The 15792-nt window shown below is 56.2% G+C and overlaps 3 protein-coding genes across 4 annotated transcripts; 1 reads left to right on the top strand and 2 right to left on the bottom strand.

Moving 5' to 3' along the window:
- The first annotated feature begins 703 nt into the window (after nt 1-703).
- On the top strand, nt 704-3464 carry ucmab (upper zone of growth plate and cartilage matrix associated b). Its single transcript, XM_037253936.1, has 5 exons — nt 704-830; nt 1164-1241; nt 1650-1745; nt 2797-2895; nt 2970-3464. Exons 1-5 carry the CDS (start codon nt 761-763, stop codon nt 3065-3067), a joined length of 441 nt encoding a protein of 146 aa, XP_037109831.1. The 5' UTR covers nt 704-760; the 3' UTR covers nt 3068-3464.
- Nucleotides 2079-9423, bottom strand: LOC119124194 (calcium/calmodulin-dependent protein kinase type 1D-like). Of its 2 annotated transcripts, XM_037253905.1 has the most exons (12): nt 9038-9423; nt 6563-6694; nt 6137-6211; nt 5882-6020; nt 5692-5818; nt 5537-5612; nt 5186-5298; nt 5011-5089; nt 4474-4561; nt 4232-4394; nt 4030-4163; nt 2079-2412 (listed from the first exon to the last, which is right to left on the bottom strand). In XM_037253905.1, the coding sequence occupies exons 1-11, from the start codon at nt 9142-9144 to the stop codon at nt 4048-4050; spliced, it is 1215 nt and encodes a 404-aa protein (XP_037109800.1). In that variant the 5' UTR covers nt 9145-9423; the 3' UTR covers nt 2079-2412; nt 4030-4047. The 2 variants fall into 2 exon arrangements, with proteins under 2 accessions (XP_037109800.1, XP_037109799.1); XM_037253904.1 differs by lacking the exon at nt 2079-2412 and having other exon boundaries at nt 3099-4163; nt 9038-9422.
- A 696-nt stretch (nt 9424-10119) lies between these two features.
- Nucleotides 10120-15024, bottom strand: dhtkd1 (dehydrogenase E1 and transketolase domain containing 1). Its single transcript, XM_037253840.1, has 17 exons — nt 14752-15024; nt 14110-14262; nt 13819-14030; nt 13568-13762; nt 13201-13470; nt 12937-13108; nt 12553-12751; nt 12146-12458; nt 11984-12068; nt 11774-11913; nt 11556-11706; nt 11384-11490; nt 11157-11321; nt 10975-11057; nt 10684-10856; nt 10412-10497; nt 10120-10338 (listed from the first exon to the last, which is right to left on the bottom strand). The coding sequence occupies exons 1-17, from the start codon at nt 14921-14923 to the stop codon at nt 10237-10239; spliced, it is 2778 nt and encodes a 925-aa protein (XP_037109735.1). The 5' UTR covers nt 14924-15024; the 3' UTR covers nt 10120-10236.
- Nucleotides 15025-15792: the final 768 nt, after the last annotated feature.

The raw sequence follows: 15792 nt of genomic DNA on the forward strand, positions 1-15792 counted from the left end.
GGGCGACCAAATGCAGCTTGGACCAAGGTTGGCAAACAAAGACACAGACGGGACGGGACAGAGACTCACGGACAGCAGACACTCGGACACCGAACAGAATCTGACCGTGAGCCTCCACACAAGACCGGGTGGGGGGGGGGACTGGATGAGCAGAACAGGAACACTAGGCACAGACAACAGTAGACACCGACAGGGATCAAACACACGGGCAGGGTTTAAATACATCCGATAACAAGAGGGAGAAGGTGACAGACATTACGGTAATGAATTCAGGGGTGTGGCTGAGGGAAGTTGCCGGCCGAGCGTGCTCTGGCACGGACGTGACACAAACCTTTGGAAGAAGCAATAAAAACGTCTTTTTTTTCCTTTGAGGGTCGAAGGACACGTATGAAAAATGAGGAAAATCACAACAACAAATTCAAACTCTACACATACTGGTAAACACCGCCCTCTGGAGGCGCATCGAGGAACAAACAGGAAGCGGGGAGCGACTGCAAACCAGACGCTACGAGAACGCCCTCTGTCGACAGAAATGCGCCAGTCGCGGGACTACAAAAAGTATAGAGAGAAGATAAGAATCAAACCTCTATCGTAGAGCTTTTCAATCAATAATAATAAACATCAATCTCTCTCTCTGGCAGTATTGGAATTGTTTGGACTGCTTAGCAGGTTGTGGGCGTTGCCTCCCTCCGCCCCCCGAGCCCCTTTCCCATGCTCGGGTGCTCCAGCATCAGCGTGAGATTTGGACGAAGAGGCGAACATGTGGTGGACTCGCGGGAACTTCGTGGCGCTCCTGGCGGCGCTCCTGGCGGCGCTCGTGGCGCTCTCCTGTAAGTGGAATTTTTTAAGCCTTTGTCATTGTCATTATTTTAGCAGAATGGAATTCTGATAACCGATTCATCGGACCTTTAAATGTCAAAATGTCATGAATAAAAACGTTTTGGGCATGCTCGCAACTTTAACGGTTTGCATTCCAGGCGGATCGTTTGTTGTGATGTTGTGCTTTGATAATTGTGTATCTTTGCAACTGAGAGGAAAATCAGCAGAATATTGACTTTTTTGGGAGCAGGTGTCATTGTCTTCATCTTTTCCTTCTGTATGGATACTTGATGGAGTCATTTGTTTTTCTGGTTCTCTCTCTCTCTCTACCGTTTGTGCCCCAGTCTGCCCAGAGGCCGACTGCGCAGCCGCGCCCGGCGGCGGCCGTGGTGGCGGCCAGGCCGCCGTCAAGGATTCTCAAGGTGAACACATCAGACATGCTTTCGCTTTTCTTCCTATTCAGAGCCGCCTTGACGCAGAATTGCATTCCTTCCGTGAGCAAGCTCGCGGCAACGTAATCAATCCAAACAACATTGGGCCAATGTGTCAAGAAATGAACAGCACCATCATGCCTCGCGGGCAGGTGCTACAATTGGCCCACGCGTGAGCGCCCGGTTGCGAGCCGTGGCCTACGGCAGCTCCTTGCACAGCTTCTCATTTTTGAATTTGTCTTTTCGACTTTGCCGTCTTCAGTCCGTGGCAATTCAGGCTCTCCTTGCCCACGTGCCAGGGCATCGCAGCACATCAAATATTTTTCTGAAAAAGCATAAAAAACAACAAGAACAACAACAACTCTGAAGTCAAAGTAGCACTGCGGCTGTTCTCGGCAGGACCGCCGAGGGGGATTTTCATGAAGGGGGCGGACGCATCCGACTTCTTCAGACGACGCAGCAGGAGAGCGGTCAAGTCCCCCGATGAGCTCAACGGTCAGTTTGGACTTTTGAAACGCTTCATTGAATGGAGCTCTATTTAAGCTGCGTGTTCCGATATTTGTTTTGGTTGGTCCCAAAGTCTCCTTTGGATCTTTTGTCTGGACAAAGGAGCGTTCTTTCCAGTCGTACGAGCGCGTGATTGAATGAGTCGCTGCGAGATGAAAAGCAAAAGAGTGACTTTCAGCTAGCTAGCTTGCGAGCACACATCTCTGTGACTTTCCTAGGCTGTGAAAATTCCCAGCCGCTCGGATGTTTGATGTTCCCAAGAGCGAGAAGGCTTGGCGGGGAGGTGAGAGAACACGGGGGGGAGTTTCTTCATTTTTGGGAACGCCACTGCGCTCTACCACATGCCGATTGATTGAATGGGAGGAGCCGCTCGCTTTGAGCGCGCTCATGCTTTGGCAGCCTGCGTGGCCAGGGCAAAGGTTAGGGTCAGTGCTCTCGTTTGAGTGACAGCTGAAGGCGAGCGCCGCTGCCGCCGCCGCGTTTTTCAAACTGGACGGGCCCCGTAACTTGAGGCTCCGCAAAATCATTTGCAATTTTTGGAGTGGCTCCAAAAAGTTGAGTGTGTTTTGTTTTGTGGCACTCACATACATTCCAGGAAGGATTTGTCGCTCCCGCTGCCAGCCGTGCTCGTGGTGGTTCCGGGTTCTCGTGAGCGCTAAATAAGACAAACCAGAGCGAGCGTGATGGAACACAATCGGACAATTAACTTGATGTCAAGCGACGCGCTCGGCGGGCTTCTTACTCTCAACCCTGGCGAGCGGCTTTTTCAAATGAACTGACCCAACTCGGAAAATAGATCACGGAGGAAGCTTCCGCAGGGATCCTGCAGGGATCGATCCTGCAGGATCCCACAGGGCTGCGCCCCGAGGCCCCTACTTGATCCTGTCAATTTGAAAACGTCTGCCGATGACCGTCGCTGTCAGTCTCCGCCGGGAAAGCCACCCGTTGGGAAACATTTTGTTGGTTGGGCTGGCGACGGCGCACTTGTAAACCGTCTGTGGCGGATCTCGTATCTAAACGGGACGGCGCTGGCTTGCAGCCGAGCAGAGGCAAGTTCTGGCCGCCGACGAGCGCAGGAGAGAGTTCCACGAGGAGAAGAGGAACAAGTTTGAGAACTACGTGGAAGAGGTGGATGACGGTGAGTGCGCTGGTGGGGACGGGACGGTTGCCGGTGCCGCTGGCTGGCTGGCTGTCTGACACGTTGTTTTCCAGAACAAAACGAGAGGAGCCGCGAGAGCACGGAGCAGTGGCGCGAGTTTCACTACGACGGGATGCACCCCCCTTACGAGTACAACCGCCAAAGCGTCTGAAAGTGGCATGGCAAAAAGGCAAAGACACCCGCAAAGTCTTTCTTGTTTAATACATGACATCAAGACATGCGACATGCATTTGGAGCAGCAATTCACAGCTTGTGGAAGTGTGCGTGCGTGCTGCCCTACTCTGGTGAGGGAAGACGACAACACAGAGACATTCCACATTGCCAAAATAAAACTTTTGTATTCACAGCAAACAGAGGCTCACTCGTCTTTTTTTACTCTCCACACACACACACGTTTACATTTGCCGAGCGTTTTCTTGACCCTGACCCGGAAGGGGGGGGGGCATTCCGGGGGCCAGAGTCTTTCTGCTAAATTCAACAGGCCGCTATGAGGAGACGCACAACCACTGATTGTACTCAAGCTCAACATTTTTGCTTGCTCACAAAAAGCTCTCCACGCCATTTGGCCGACACCCTGAAAAGCACTTTGCCTCATTGTGGCCTCCAGAGCCACTTTGTCTTGCTGCCGTTTGTTCACCCTGACGACAGCCCAAATTCTGGCCGCCGCTTTACAGAAAGGAAGCAAAGTCTCCCGTCGGAGCGCTCCACAGTGGCCTCGGGCGCTTTGGTCCGCTTCAAGCGCCGTCATCCCTGAGAACCCACGCGTGTCCTCTCACAGGAAAGGAAATCACCACCGCGCACGGAGGCGAGAATCAAAGTCGGCGCCACCATTTGGCTTCAAGCAAAATATTTACACGAGGCGTACTCGGGAGCGTCCCATTGGACGGCAGCGGCGGCGCCGCCGCTAAAACCAGCACTTTGGTTTTGCGCTTCCTTCTCGACTTGCTCAGGAGCGACGCTGAGCCGAGCGCAGCTCCTGGCTCTCTGCTCAAAATCGTCACGCGGGAGGGAGGGAGGGAGGGAAGGCGGGAGGGAGGGTGGTAGCGAGGCGGGACGGGCCACCGCTCGGGATCACCGGGCCCGCTCTTAAAGCTCGGTGGTCTCCCAGCTCACCTCCCGCGGAACTTGGCGTCATTTAGTCCCCGTGCGGATGACCGTGACGGTGGAGGGGCGCGCCGACGACGGCAGCTCTTCGCCCGAAGGAGACGCCGCCGTGGCGGAGGAGGGCGGGGCGGCCGCCGGAGGTCCTGACAGACAGAAGAAAGTCAGGCCATTTTCAAACATGGAAACTTTGCTAGAGGGCGAGACGACTCACTGTCGCGGACGGGGAGCGGGGCGCAGTCCACCGACTGACTCTTGGTGGGCGCTCTGCCGGCGGGGCCCGAGGCGGCGCCGTGGACGCTGCTGCTGCCGCCGAAGCTGGTGCCCAGCTGCAAGCGCCGCATGTGGCGGATTACCGCCGTGGCATTGAAGGCTTGCTAAAACAAACACGAGATGGTGGTGTCTTTGCTGCAAAAAAGAAATCAATTCTCTGCTCTTTTGCTTTGCGGCGCTTACCCTCCATTTGCTTTTGGCAAAGTTTTTGCGCATCTGCCGACTGACGGACTCGTGGATGTTCTTGCAGAGGGCCGTGCCTCCCGCGATCCTGATAGACAGAGAGGGCGCCGGTCGCCATAATCAACGACAAGTGAAAAGTGTGTGTGTGTGTGTGTGCGTGTGTGTGTGTGTGTGTGGTGCCGCCGCTTTCTGATGAATGTTCCTGAGCGCCAATGGGTGCGAGGCTGGCTGCTTGGCCGGCTCGTGCCATTTCCAATAAACAAGCGCCCGCCGCAATTTGGCCCTTTGTGCGAGACAAAGCAGGGGATGGAAAGAAGGGCCATTAGCCTTTGGGCCATTAGCCTTTGGGCCATTAGCCTTTGGGCCATTAGCCTTTTGCCATCCTAACGGTTGATTAAGGCGGCCGCATTCTTCGAGGATGGCTAATTGGCAGCCGTTTCTCGGAGGCGGCGGGCTGCCACGGCCACAGCGACTCGCCGAGCTTTTACAAAAGCCGTCTGCGTCCAGCGGCTGTTTAATGGGCGCACGCTTCCTTACCAGGGATGCTCCAGAGCCTGGTCGCAGGTGAAGCGCTTCTCGGGGTCCTTCTCCATCAGACGGCTGATGAAGTCTTTGGCTGTGGATGCAGGAAATAAATAAATCAATAAATAAATCAATCAATGGACGAAAAATTCTATCACAACAATAGGTTCGTGATGACGCCTTTTCTCACCGGAATCCGAGATGTCGTCCCAGTACGGCGCGTCAAACTCGTAGTCGGCCTTGAGGATCTGCTCAAAGAGCTTGGAGTCGTTTTCATCGTAGAAGGGCGGGTAGCCGCACAGCCTGGCCAAGAAGGGCGGCAGGGAGGGAGGGAGGGAGGGAAGGAGGGAGGGAGGGAGGAAGAGGCGGCGGGCGCCGAGATCACCCGCCTGATTTGCGGGCGCCAATGGTCACCCGCCTAATTTGCGGCCTTCTCACCGCACGTTGCGTTCACAAAAGGGAGGGCGATGGCAGAGGAAAAAGTGGAGCAAAACAAGACGCCCGCCAATATGCAAATGCTGCTGGCTCTTCGGTCACTTACAGAATGTAAGCGATGACCCCGATGGACCAGCAGTCCACGGCTTTACTGTAGGGCTTCTGCGCCAACACCTCAGGCGCTGACAAAAGAAGAGCAGAGTTGCCATCTGGCCCTTAGCCGCCTGCTGGCTGGCTGGCTGGCTGGCCGCCAAAGCTCACCCACGTAACCTGGAGTGCCGCAGGCGGTGGCCATCACGTCGCCCGGCCCCTCCATCTTGGACAGCCCAAAGTCGCTGATCATGATCTTGGACTCGTCGTGGGGACTAAAGTAGAGCAGGTTCTCGGGCTGCAAAATGGGACAGGGAGGAGTTGGGGCGGGCGGAGGGGGGGGGGGGGGGCGCGGCGCTACCTTGAGGTCCCTGTGCACGATGCCCATGGAGTGGAGGTAGTTGACGGCATCCAAAACTTGGCGGATGAGCCGACTGGCGTCCATTTCGGTGTAGAAGCCCTTCTCCACGATGCGATCAAAGAGCTCGCCGCCGGAAACCCTGCGGCAGGCACGCACGCGCGAACCAGAGCCCGTTAGGTGGATGGTGACGCTCGGACGGCGTCCGACAAAACCTTCCTTCCTTCCTTCCTTCCTCCGGGGCGGGGCCGTACTCACAGCTGCATGATGAGGTACAGGTGGTTGGAGCTCTCGTAAATGTCCTCCAGAGCCACGATATTCTCGTGCTTTATCCTGCCCAACAGACGCAATTATCTGGCGCTGCGGAGGAAACCTTTTGTGAATGTTGTCAATGAGTCAGCGAGCGGCAAGCCCCGAGCCAGCGTTCGGGAAAGGCCATGCAAAATGAGGGAAGAGGAGGAAAAGCAGGAGGATGGCAACGGTAACCAGGCAACTAGACTCAACACTCGCACAGCGGGGGCGGCGGTTACCGGTGTCCGAGTCGACATGAACGCAAAGAATGGAAGGGGGGGCGTCACTTTGACATAGGAACCGTCTTGTGAAAAAAGCATCACAGGACGCCAACCACCCATGCTCATTGAAATGTTAGCGGGTTGTTGTCGGGCGGGCGGGCGCAGCGCCTACTTCCTGAGCACGGCAATCTCGTTCTCCAGACTCATCTCCTTCCCTTTGAGAGCTTTTTTGGGGATGCACTTGATGGCGACCATCTTCCCCGTCGCCTTCTCCCGGGCCATCACCACCTCCGAGAAGGCGCCGCTGCAAACGGAGGGAGAGACGGATCAGAGAATCGACCGTCTTTTTCATCTCTTTGCCGCCAAGAGTGGACAAGTACAAACATGTCGGAGGACGGACAATTTGGCATCGCATGGTTGGCATAAGTACACAGGCGGCGGCGGCGGCGGCAGCAGCAGCAGCATATTGGCACTATTTACAGAGAAGTGGCAAGGTCACACAGTAAGAATAATAATTCATTCAATTTGTATAGCGCTTTTCAAAAACCCAAAGACGCTTGGGTTGCCATCAACAGTCGGCTGTTGGTTTAAGGCAGGACAAACACTTGGAAAGGGTGGGGCACATTTAAATGCACGTGTCTCGTCGTGTACAACATCTGCCTTGCAAACCTAAAGCGAGGCTGAATATTTGCGCTAGCGATTGCAACGCGTTGCTACGAGACCACATTCGAGCCAGGGCCTTTTCTTGTTGTTGGGGTTTTTTTACCGAGCAAGCTTTTCTTGCCACTTCTTGCCTTTGGAGAGAATGATCGATGATATCGCGCGACCGCTCTCGGGACGGCGAATGGAAACGTCACGTTCCCTCGATCGGTCGGTTAGGGTTTTGCGGCCGGCCGGCCGGCCGGCCCAAAACGCATTTCTCCGCAAGCCAGCCAGCCAGCCAGCCAGCCAGCAAAAGCCTCTGCGAGCATATTGTCAGAAGCGGCGGTCACCATCGACACTCGAGGCCGCTTTCCCTCCCGTCTGGCGTGACGTCCGAGCCCGCGGAGGCGGATTCCCCGCCCGGACTGTCAGACGGGCCTCTCCGTTCGACGTCGCTAAGCGTCGGAAGGCAGCGAGGCCCGCCTTCTGTCGTCCTTGTTGCCTAGCTGCCGCTTGCGCTGCATTCGGGCTCCGGCCAAGGACCGAGTGCGCTTTACATAAGATGCGCCTCGGGAGCGTTTCAGCCTGTGAAAGGAACCCGTTCAATATGGCCAGAGGGGCCACAACGTTCAAGTACACATTCAAATCCCTGCACAAATGTAACGGAAAGTGAATATGGAGATCCATTTAAGCACTTTGCTGAAACTGTGACCAAATCAAACACTGAGAAATACGTGCTCGTGACTTGTGGGCATACGGTTCGGGCGGGAAAGTGGGAATCAGCATCTCAGATTTCCTGATTTGGATGCGCTGAGCATCTGGAGCGTGCTCGTGGTCAGGTGGCGGCGTCATTTGCCTCCTCAGCGGCTTAGGAGCCCAATTTAGCTTCCCGGCCAGGCGTCGGGTCCAAAGAGCGATTCGATTGACGGAAATCTCATTAGGCTCTTCAGGTCGGCTCAGTCGAGCGAGGGAGCGAGACGCTTTTGCCCCGGACACGTGCACGAACGGCTGCGTGTGGCAAAAAAAAAAGCGCTCCGGGTTGCGGGCAATGCAAGGCCAAGTTGTTTGGACAGTGAATCTGGATGATTCACTGGTATTACTCACCGGTGTACAGGGCATGGGGGGGGGTCCTGTTCACACGGAAGAGAAAGGCCTCCAGGTCAAAGCGTCCAATGATTTTAGCTCACCGCACGAGAACATTTGTCAGGGGAAAGCGGTCGGTGGTGGCGGTGGTGGCGGCGGCAGCATAGATGAGTTGATTGAGAAAATTGCAAAGGAACGTCACCATTTGCCACGTTCGTGGAATGAGGAAAGGAGCTCCTAACCATCATCTTGCTGATAACACTTGCTCAAAGACGTGCATACGCTTCGCCCAGTAGCGGTGAACAACATCGTTCCCATTATTGCCTTCTGATCATCGTAAAAACCTTTGCATGGGCGACAAATGGAGTTTGCGATACGCACGGTACGGCAATGTCGTTCCGCCCTGCCTCGGCTCGGCTCGGCTCGGCACAGATGGAGCAAAAGCAATCAAGCAGCAAGCAGCCTACCTAGCCTTGCTTTCCGGCGCCAATGCTCGCGGGCAACCCTGACAGAAAATCAGCATCCAGTATCGCACTTTTTACCAACTACAGTCCAAAAGGTAGATGGAAATCTGCAGTGTGATACGGAGGAAGACAAACCCCGTTTGGTTTGGAAACACATTCGAAAGTACAGGAAAATACAAATAAACCCCAAAAACACCTAAACGTCGTGACGTCACTAAAGTACAAGAAAAGGAAGGGGAAAAAACGTCGTGACGTCACGACGCCGATGGCTGCTTCGACGTCAGGTGAACGTCGTCGAGCGTACGCACGGTCACGTGAGCAACCTGTTGAACGCTTGTCAATCAAACGTATGTACGTGTGTGCGTGTGTGTGTGTGTGTGTGTGCGCGTTCCAATTGCCCCCAGCACCCAAACTTTCCCGCTTAAAAGAATGGAATGGGCGAATGGACGCCAACTCACGTTCCCAGGACTTCTTTAAAGTCGAACACACTCTTGATGTCGTCGACGTGTTTCTTCCACGAGCCGTCGGCGGCGGCGGCGGCGGACTCGCCGTTCTCTTTCGCCATGTCTCGCCGGCCAGCCGCGTGGGGATGAAGCACAAGCAGCAGAAAGACAAGCAAACGAGACGACACGAGACAAGACGAGACGGAGGACGAGGAAGAGACGCAGGAGGGCGGGGGCGGGTAGCGACAAAGCTAACTACACGAAAAAGTGATGAGCGCTGCAGAGCTTCTTAGTGGACTAATCCGCTGCGTGGCGGCGGCAGCAGCAGCGGCAGCAGCAGCGGCAGCGGCGTCCCCACCCCCATTACGCCCGCCCGCCCGCTCCTCCTCTTGCGTTTCCTGCCCAGGTCGCTCGGTGGTGGCGGCGATGCGGTGAGGGAAGCTCGGCGTGGGAGGTGGCAGGACGCCGGGGGGGGGGGGGGTGCCCGTATCAATCAGCGTACGTGTGTTCGCATTGCACCAAATGAGTCTCCGGTGCCCGCCGGTTTGAAGAGTTCCGGATGGCAGGTGCACCATGTCTCCGTCCACTTGTTGCTAGGCGGAATTCATTGGGCTCAAAGGTGACCAACGTCCATCCGCTGTAATAAATGTCACACTTTTTGACAATTGTACCTTTTGCGCTTACTTTCACATGTTTGGTCTGCATCTCGACGCACGTTTAGTCAAAATGAAGACATTGTCGACACTCGGAAAGCAAAGTGACTGACTTTTCCAAAGCGCCTTCAGTGCGGGAAAAGAACAATAAGTTGAGCACAACCCAAGACAGAAGCACAAAATAGATTTATTTGATTCCCCCTAAAATGTCTTGCCTGTGAGATGTCACTGGTCATCCCAGACGTGTTCACTTTCAACACTAACGATCCTTTTTGAGATCACAAAGGTCTTCAAATGCCACAGCCCGGATAATACCTTTGCTGATGAAAACGTTGCCGATTTTGACAGGTGCAGTCAAGTGCTGGGACGCGTGCGCTTTTCCTCAGCTCCGAGAGCCGGCCGACGACTTCCGACGGTGGGCGGGCGTCGCTTTCAATTTTCGGCCAATTCCATCCCAACGCGGCAGACGCCTTGCACTTGGCGACTTGATTTGTGTCCAAAGTCTCGTGGTGAACTTGCTCCCAGCTGATTGGCTCTGAGAGTCTTTCTTCTGTCGTCTTTTTAAGAGAAGGTAGCACTGAGGAGGGCCTCTTGCTGCTGATTGTGGATCCTGCCGATGCCCACGGCGGGGGCGGCCAGCGCGGGGCGGCTCGCCAGGCGCAGCTGAGGAGGACACAAAGAGGTCAAATAGGGCGGGGCGGGGCCTCTTTCCTGGAGGGGGGGGGCGCTCGCTCACCTTGCAGGCCAGCTGCTTCTCAAACCTGGGGGCCACAAAAGACCACGGGCCCATGTTCTGAGGCTCCTCCTGACTCCAGACGAACTCTGTCGAGGCAGCTTGGGTTTTACTTTACGATCCCGACTCGGCTCCGTTTAGTTCGGGTCCAATTGCGACTCAACTGTCTGCTTTACAGGCGCATCGATTCATCGAGCGCAAATTCATCGGCTGGTTCAAACGGTCAGCGTTGCGGCAAATATTCTCAAGCGCAAATTCATGGGCACTCCACGCACCTTTGGCGTTGGCGTACTTGTCCAGTTCCACGCGGAGTGCGTGCAGCGGGAAAGGACACAGCTCCTCCAAGCGGACCAGCGCCACCGAGCGGCGCTGGGCCGCGTCGCCGGCGTCCCTCTGCTTCTGCAAGGCGTAGTAGTGCTTCCCCGAGCACAGCACCACCCTCTGGACACTAGGCGCAATGACAGACGGCAAAGCTGGAGATCATCCGGCGGCACCTGGGCTCGGTCGGGACTTTCGTTCAAGCCGTGGCCGAAGCGATGACGACCGCGTCGTCGAGACTTTCGTACTTTTCGGGCGCGACCGACGTATCCCCCAACACTGGTTTGAAGGACGTCCCCGGCGCCATTTCTGTCAAGCTGGATGCGGCCCCCTTGGAGGGAAAACAAACAATCACCTCAGCGGGCGGACGGACGTGCGCGCTCGCTCGCTCGGTGGGTGGGGCGTGACTCCGACGTCAACTGCGACTCACGGGAAATCGAAGCAGCATCTTTGGGCCGACCACGATGAGCGGCTTGCGGAAGTTGCGGATCATCTGCCGCCTGAGCAGGTGGAAATACTGCGCCGACGTGGTGGGATTGACCACGGCCATGTTGATCGTATCACCATCCACGCCCTCCTCCTTACTGTCGCACATCTGAAGGCACACGAGATCAGAATTGCCGTTTTGCCGTGCCGCGGCGGCGGCGGCGCTTTCACCTGCAGGAAGCGCTCCACGCGACAAGAGGAGTGCTCGGGCCCGGCTCCGTCGTAGCCATGGGGCAAGAGGATGGCCATCCCGCACTGGAGCAGCCACTTGGCCTCGCCTGAAAAGAGCACAGGTTGACGCCGCCCGCCGCATCTCGGGACACCGGACGGACGGACGCGGCACCTCCGGAGATGAACGTGTCCAAGATGATCTGAGCGCCGTTGAAGAAGTCTCCAAACTGAGCTTCCCAGATGGGCAAGAGGTCAGGCCGGGCGATGCTCATGCCGTACTCGAAGCCGAGCACGGCCTCCTCGGACAGCGGGCTGTTGCACACCTGCGCGCACGTCCGCGTGCGTCAACGCAATGGTGTGCAAACGCGCAAACGTGTGCCGCTCTCGTACTTCCAGGAAGCCCGTCTGCTCGGGGCCCAGGTGGTTGAGCGGGATGAAGGTGTCGTCGGTGTCCTGGCACACCACCATGGCGTGGCGCTGACTGAAGGTGCCGCGGCCCACGTCCTGCCCGCTCAGACGGACGTCAAAGCCTGAAAGCACCACGCGCAATGAGGAGGGGGGAGGTGGCGGTGGCGGCTGCGGCCGCGGCCTCGTGCCCACCTTGGCAAAGCAGCGAGCCCAAAGCCAAAGCCTCTGCCGTGGACCAGTCCAGTCTGGTCCCCTCTTCCAGCTTCTGGAGTCGGGCCTGAGAAAGACGAAAACGTCACGTCCGCGGCCGGAGCGCCAGTTGATCAGTTTGAGCCGGTCCGACGCGGTCGGAACCTGCGCGTGGGTCTTGGCCAGGTGGCCGTGCAAGCGGACGTGCTCGGGGATGTCCACGGACTTGGCGCCGACGTAGCGCAGCAGCTCGAGGGGGACGCCCGTATCCCAGGAGCTGAGCCGGGCCTGGGGCTCGGCCAGGTGCCCCCAGCGGCCCCGCAGGTTGCCGGCGGGCGGGGCGTACGCGTCCACGTTGGCCAGCTTGTCGTTGAGCGAGCCGTAGTAGTCCGTCTTGATCCGGCCGCGCTCGGCCTCCGTCATCAAGCCATCGGAGACGAGCCGGTCCGAGTAGGAGTCGGGGACGCTCTTACGGGAGCTGCCGGGAGGGGGAGTCGCATTGATAGAGGGACATTTTGGTGACGCCAAGTGGAGGTACGGGCTCGTATTTCAATTTGTATTCCGGGACTGACCGGATGATCTTGTACATGGCCGGGTTGGTGAAGAAAGGTTCGTCCAGTTCGTTGTGGCCCCACTGGCGGTAGCAGAGCAGGTCCACGATGACGTCCTTCCTGAAGCGCCGCTGGTATTCCACAGCCAGCCGAGTGGCTCGCGCCACCTCCTCCGCTTGGTCGCCGTTGACGTGGATCACGGCGCAGTTGACCATCTTACCTGACGCCGCGGAGAGAGAGCGAGAGAGAGAGAGAGAGAGAGAGAGAGAGAGAGAGAGAGAGAGAGAGAGAGAGAGAGAGAGAGAGAGAGAGAGAGAGAGAGAGAGACAGAGAGAGACGGTCAGCTCCCTTACCTCCCGGTCAAGATCTGCCGTCAATTGGTCTCCGGGAAAGCGGTGGACCGACCCACGTCGCTGCAGTACAAAGAGGATCTCCCCCTGTCGGACGGAGTGGTGTAGCCCACTTGGTTGTTGACAATGAGGTGGACGCTGCCGCCGACTCGGTAGTGAGGAAGGTCGGAGAGGGTCAAGGTTTCCGGGACGATCCCCTGGCCGGGGAAAGAGGCGTCGCCGTGGACCTGCGCGCCCGACGCCCACACTCAGAGAGAGGGAAGAAAAAAAAAAAAAAAAAAAAAAACCCAACAACGGAAGGGGAATTTCGACGGCCAACCTGCAAACAGACGACTTGGTCACCGGGCCGGGCGTGCTCGTGGGGCGAGTAGTCGCCCTCCTTGTGGAGCTGCTGCCGGGCCCGCGTCTTGCCCTGAACCACGGGGTTGATGGCCTCCAGGTGGGACGGGTTGGGCAGCATGGTGACGTGAAGGCGCCGCCCCGAGCCCACGTCCAAATCCACCGACGACGTCAGGTGAGACAGCACGTCCCCGGTGGCGGGCGACGTGTCGGGGAACTCGCTCAGCCCGCGCATCTTCCGGAACATCAGCTATACGACGGCGCCGGCGTGGACGCAAGCCATAAACGGACACGTCGGTCTTTTTGTGACGGCTGTCGGGAACAAAACGTGCACTTTCTCCAGTTACCTCCGGCGGGAACTTGAGCAGGCCCGTGAGGAGGTTGAGTCGTCCTCGGTGCGGCATGCCGACGACGACGTCGGTGACGCCGGACTGGGCCGAGTGCCGGAAGAGCTCGTGGAAGAAGACCATCATGCTCTCGGCTCCTTCTCCGCCGTAGCGTTTCACCGTGGAAAATTTGGTGGCCAAAAAGCGGTCCAATTCCTGGAGCCAAAACAGAGGTCAGTACTTTGGGGTGTCTGCGTGCTGGACGCGCCTACCTGCGACTCCAGCATGAGCTCGGCCAGGGTCCTCCTCTCGTCCGAGGAGAAGGCGGCGGTCCTGAGCTCCTCAAATCGGTCGGCCATCCATTCCCTCTCCTCCGCGCCGCTCAGCTGACTGGTCTCCAACGACAGGTGGCCGCAGTAGGCCTCCTCCAGGTAGGCCCGGACCTCCTCGGCCGAGGCTTCCGCCTTGCCCAAGTGACGCAGCCCTGCGCAAATGTCAAGGTCACGACACCTGCGCTCCGCGTGCGTTTGCGTGTAAACAATTGAGCGGTGGGTGAACCGGACCGGAGGTGTTGAGCCGGCCACCGAGGGTGCCCGCGAGCATGCTGATCTCAGGGACGCTGTCCAGGACGGGCTTTTGGGGCAGCAGGGGGTTAATTTTGGCCAGTTTGTGTCCATGTGCTCGGTAAGCCTCCACCAGACGGGCCAGGCCGTGATCTGAAACCAGTTTGTGATCAAGGGTGACTCTGTACGTGTGGAAATGAACGCATTCGATCCAATCAAAGAGCAGCCGTCCATTTTCCTCACTTGACAAACGTTTGGAGACAAGGCAACGGCCGGCACACCACCACACAAAATGTCACAAACCAACCAACCAACCAACCAACCGTTTGGAAGTGGTTCTGCTTCAAGCGGCCATAGGAAACATCAATTGTGACTCCATGAGCATTTGCGATTAAAGCGCGCCACTTTAATGTCTAACGCACAATCCAAATGGCACACAACAGGTGACAAGCATCACTGTGGCAATACTCGTAAAACCTGCTCCATTGGAACAGAAGAAGGGCAATACTCACGGCTATTGATCAAGCGACTAATAATAATAATAATAAGATGATTGCTGTAAGCCGGTGGAAGTGGAAATCCACGTCTTTTCGAGCTGCCATGCTTGTGGAATCTGTGAAATAGTGCCCGGCGGACGCTGACCTTGATTTAAATGGGCGATGCGGTCGCTCAGCAACTTGTCCTCACGGTGCCTCTGTTTTGGTCGGTATCCATAAACGCCTCTTTCGGTGTGGTAACAGCAGCCGGCGACCCGGCCAAGCATGTCGAGGGGCGGCCTCTTCGGGGAGACTTTCAGCACAAAGGCGTAGGACATGTTTTTGAAGAGCGAAAAGGCCAAAACAATTAGATAGCTCTCGGCTACTTGCTAAGGGCTGCCGCACTTGTGCCGAGGGAGGGACGGAGGGAGCAGGGAGGGAGGAACGGACAAGTCGAAGGTGATTGGCCAACGACGCCGAGTCAAAGCTCATTGGGTTCGGCTTTACCAACGTTTCGCGATCCAACAATATTGAGCGTAACCTTTAGAGATCAATTCAATAGAAGGCTTACATTTGAAATGAACTGATTTCAATGCAATAAAAACCATTCCTTTGGAATGTCCTGAAGCACGTGGCAGTGAAGAAGCAGCCAAGAGGAGGCGGGCAAGATGTGATGCATTCAGGTACGCCATCAAAATCGTCCTTTCAGACTCGCTTGTGATTCCTTCTCTTGCAAGCATTGTGAATCGTCCGTCACGTGTAGCCTAGCTAGATCTCGCTAGATCTCGGAGGAAATGACATGAGGACATACAAGAAACTCTCTCTGGCTGTGGAGCAAAATAAAACTCATTTTGAATTTCATGTTGTCAAGCGCACTTCTCCCCTCACCGTGATGTAGCATTTGGAGAAATGAAAAGATGGTGACTTTCACTTGTCATTTGTAGCTTGATTTGGGAAATGTCATCAGACATACAATATTGATTGTCTTCCTTGCGTTTAAAAATAGTTTCATTTGACATTTGGAGTAGGTAGTTGACACCAAAGATTAAAAGGCCTTTAGTTGCACCTTCGGTGATATTTTCAAGTTTGGAGTTGGAAGCTACATATGTGAGCAAGTTTGTCTTACAGTCTGAAGAAAATACAACAACAACGAGCACAAAATAAGATGTGTTAATGTGAACTTTGCATTTGGTCTATTGACAAAACA

The sequence above is a fragment of the Syngnathus acus genome, chromosome 6 (genome assembly GCF_901709675.1).
Source record: "Syngnathus acus chromosome 6, fSynAcu1.2, whole genome shotgun sequence".
Taxonomy (NCBI): domain Eukaryota; kingdom Metazoa; phylum Chordata; class Actinopteri; order Syngnathiformes; family Syngnathidae; genus Syngnathus; species Syngnathus acus.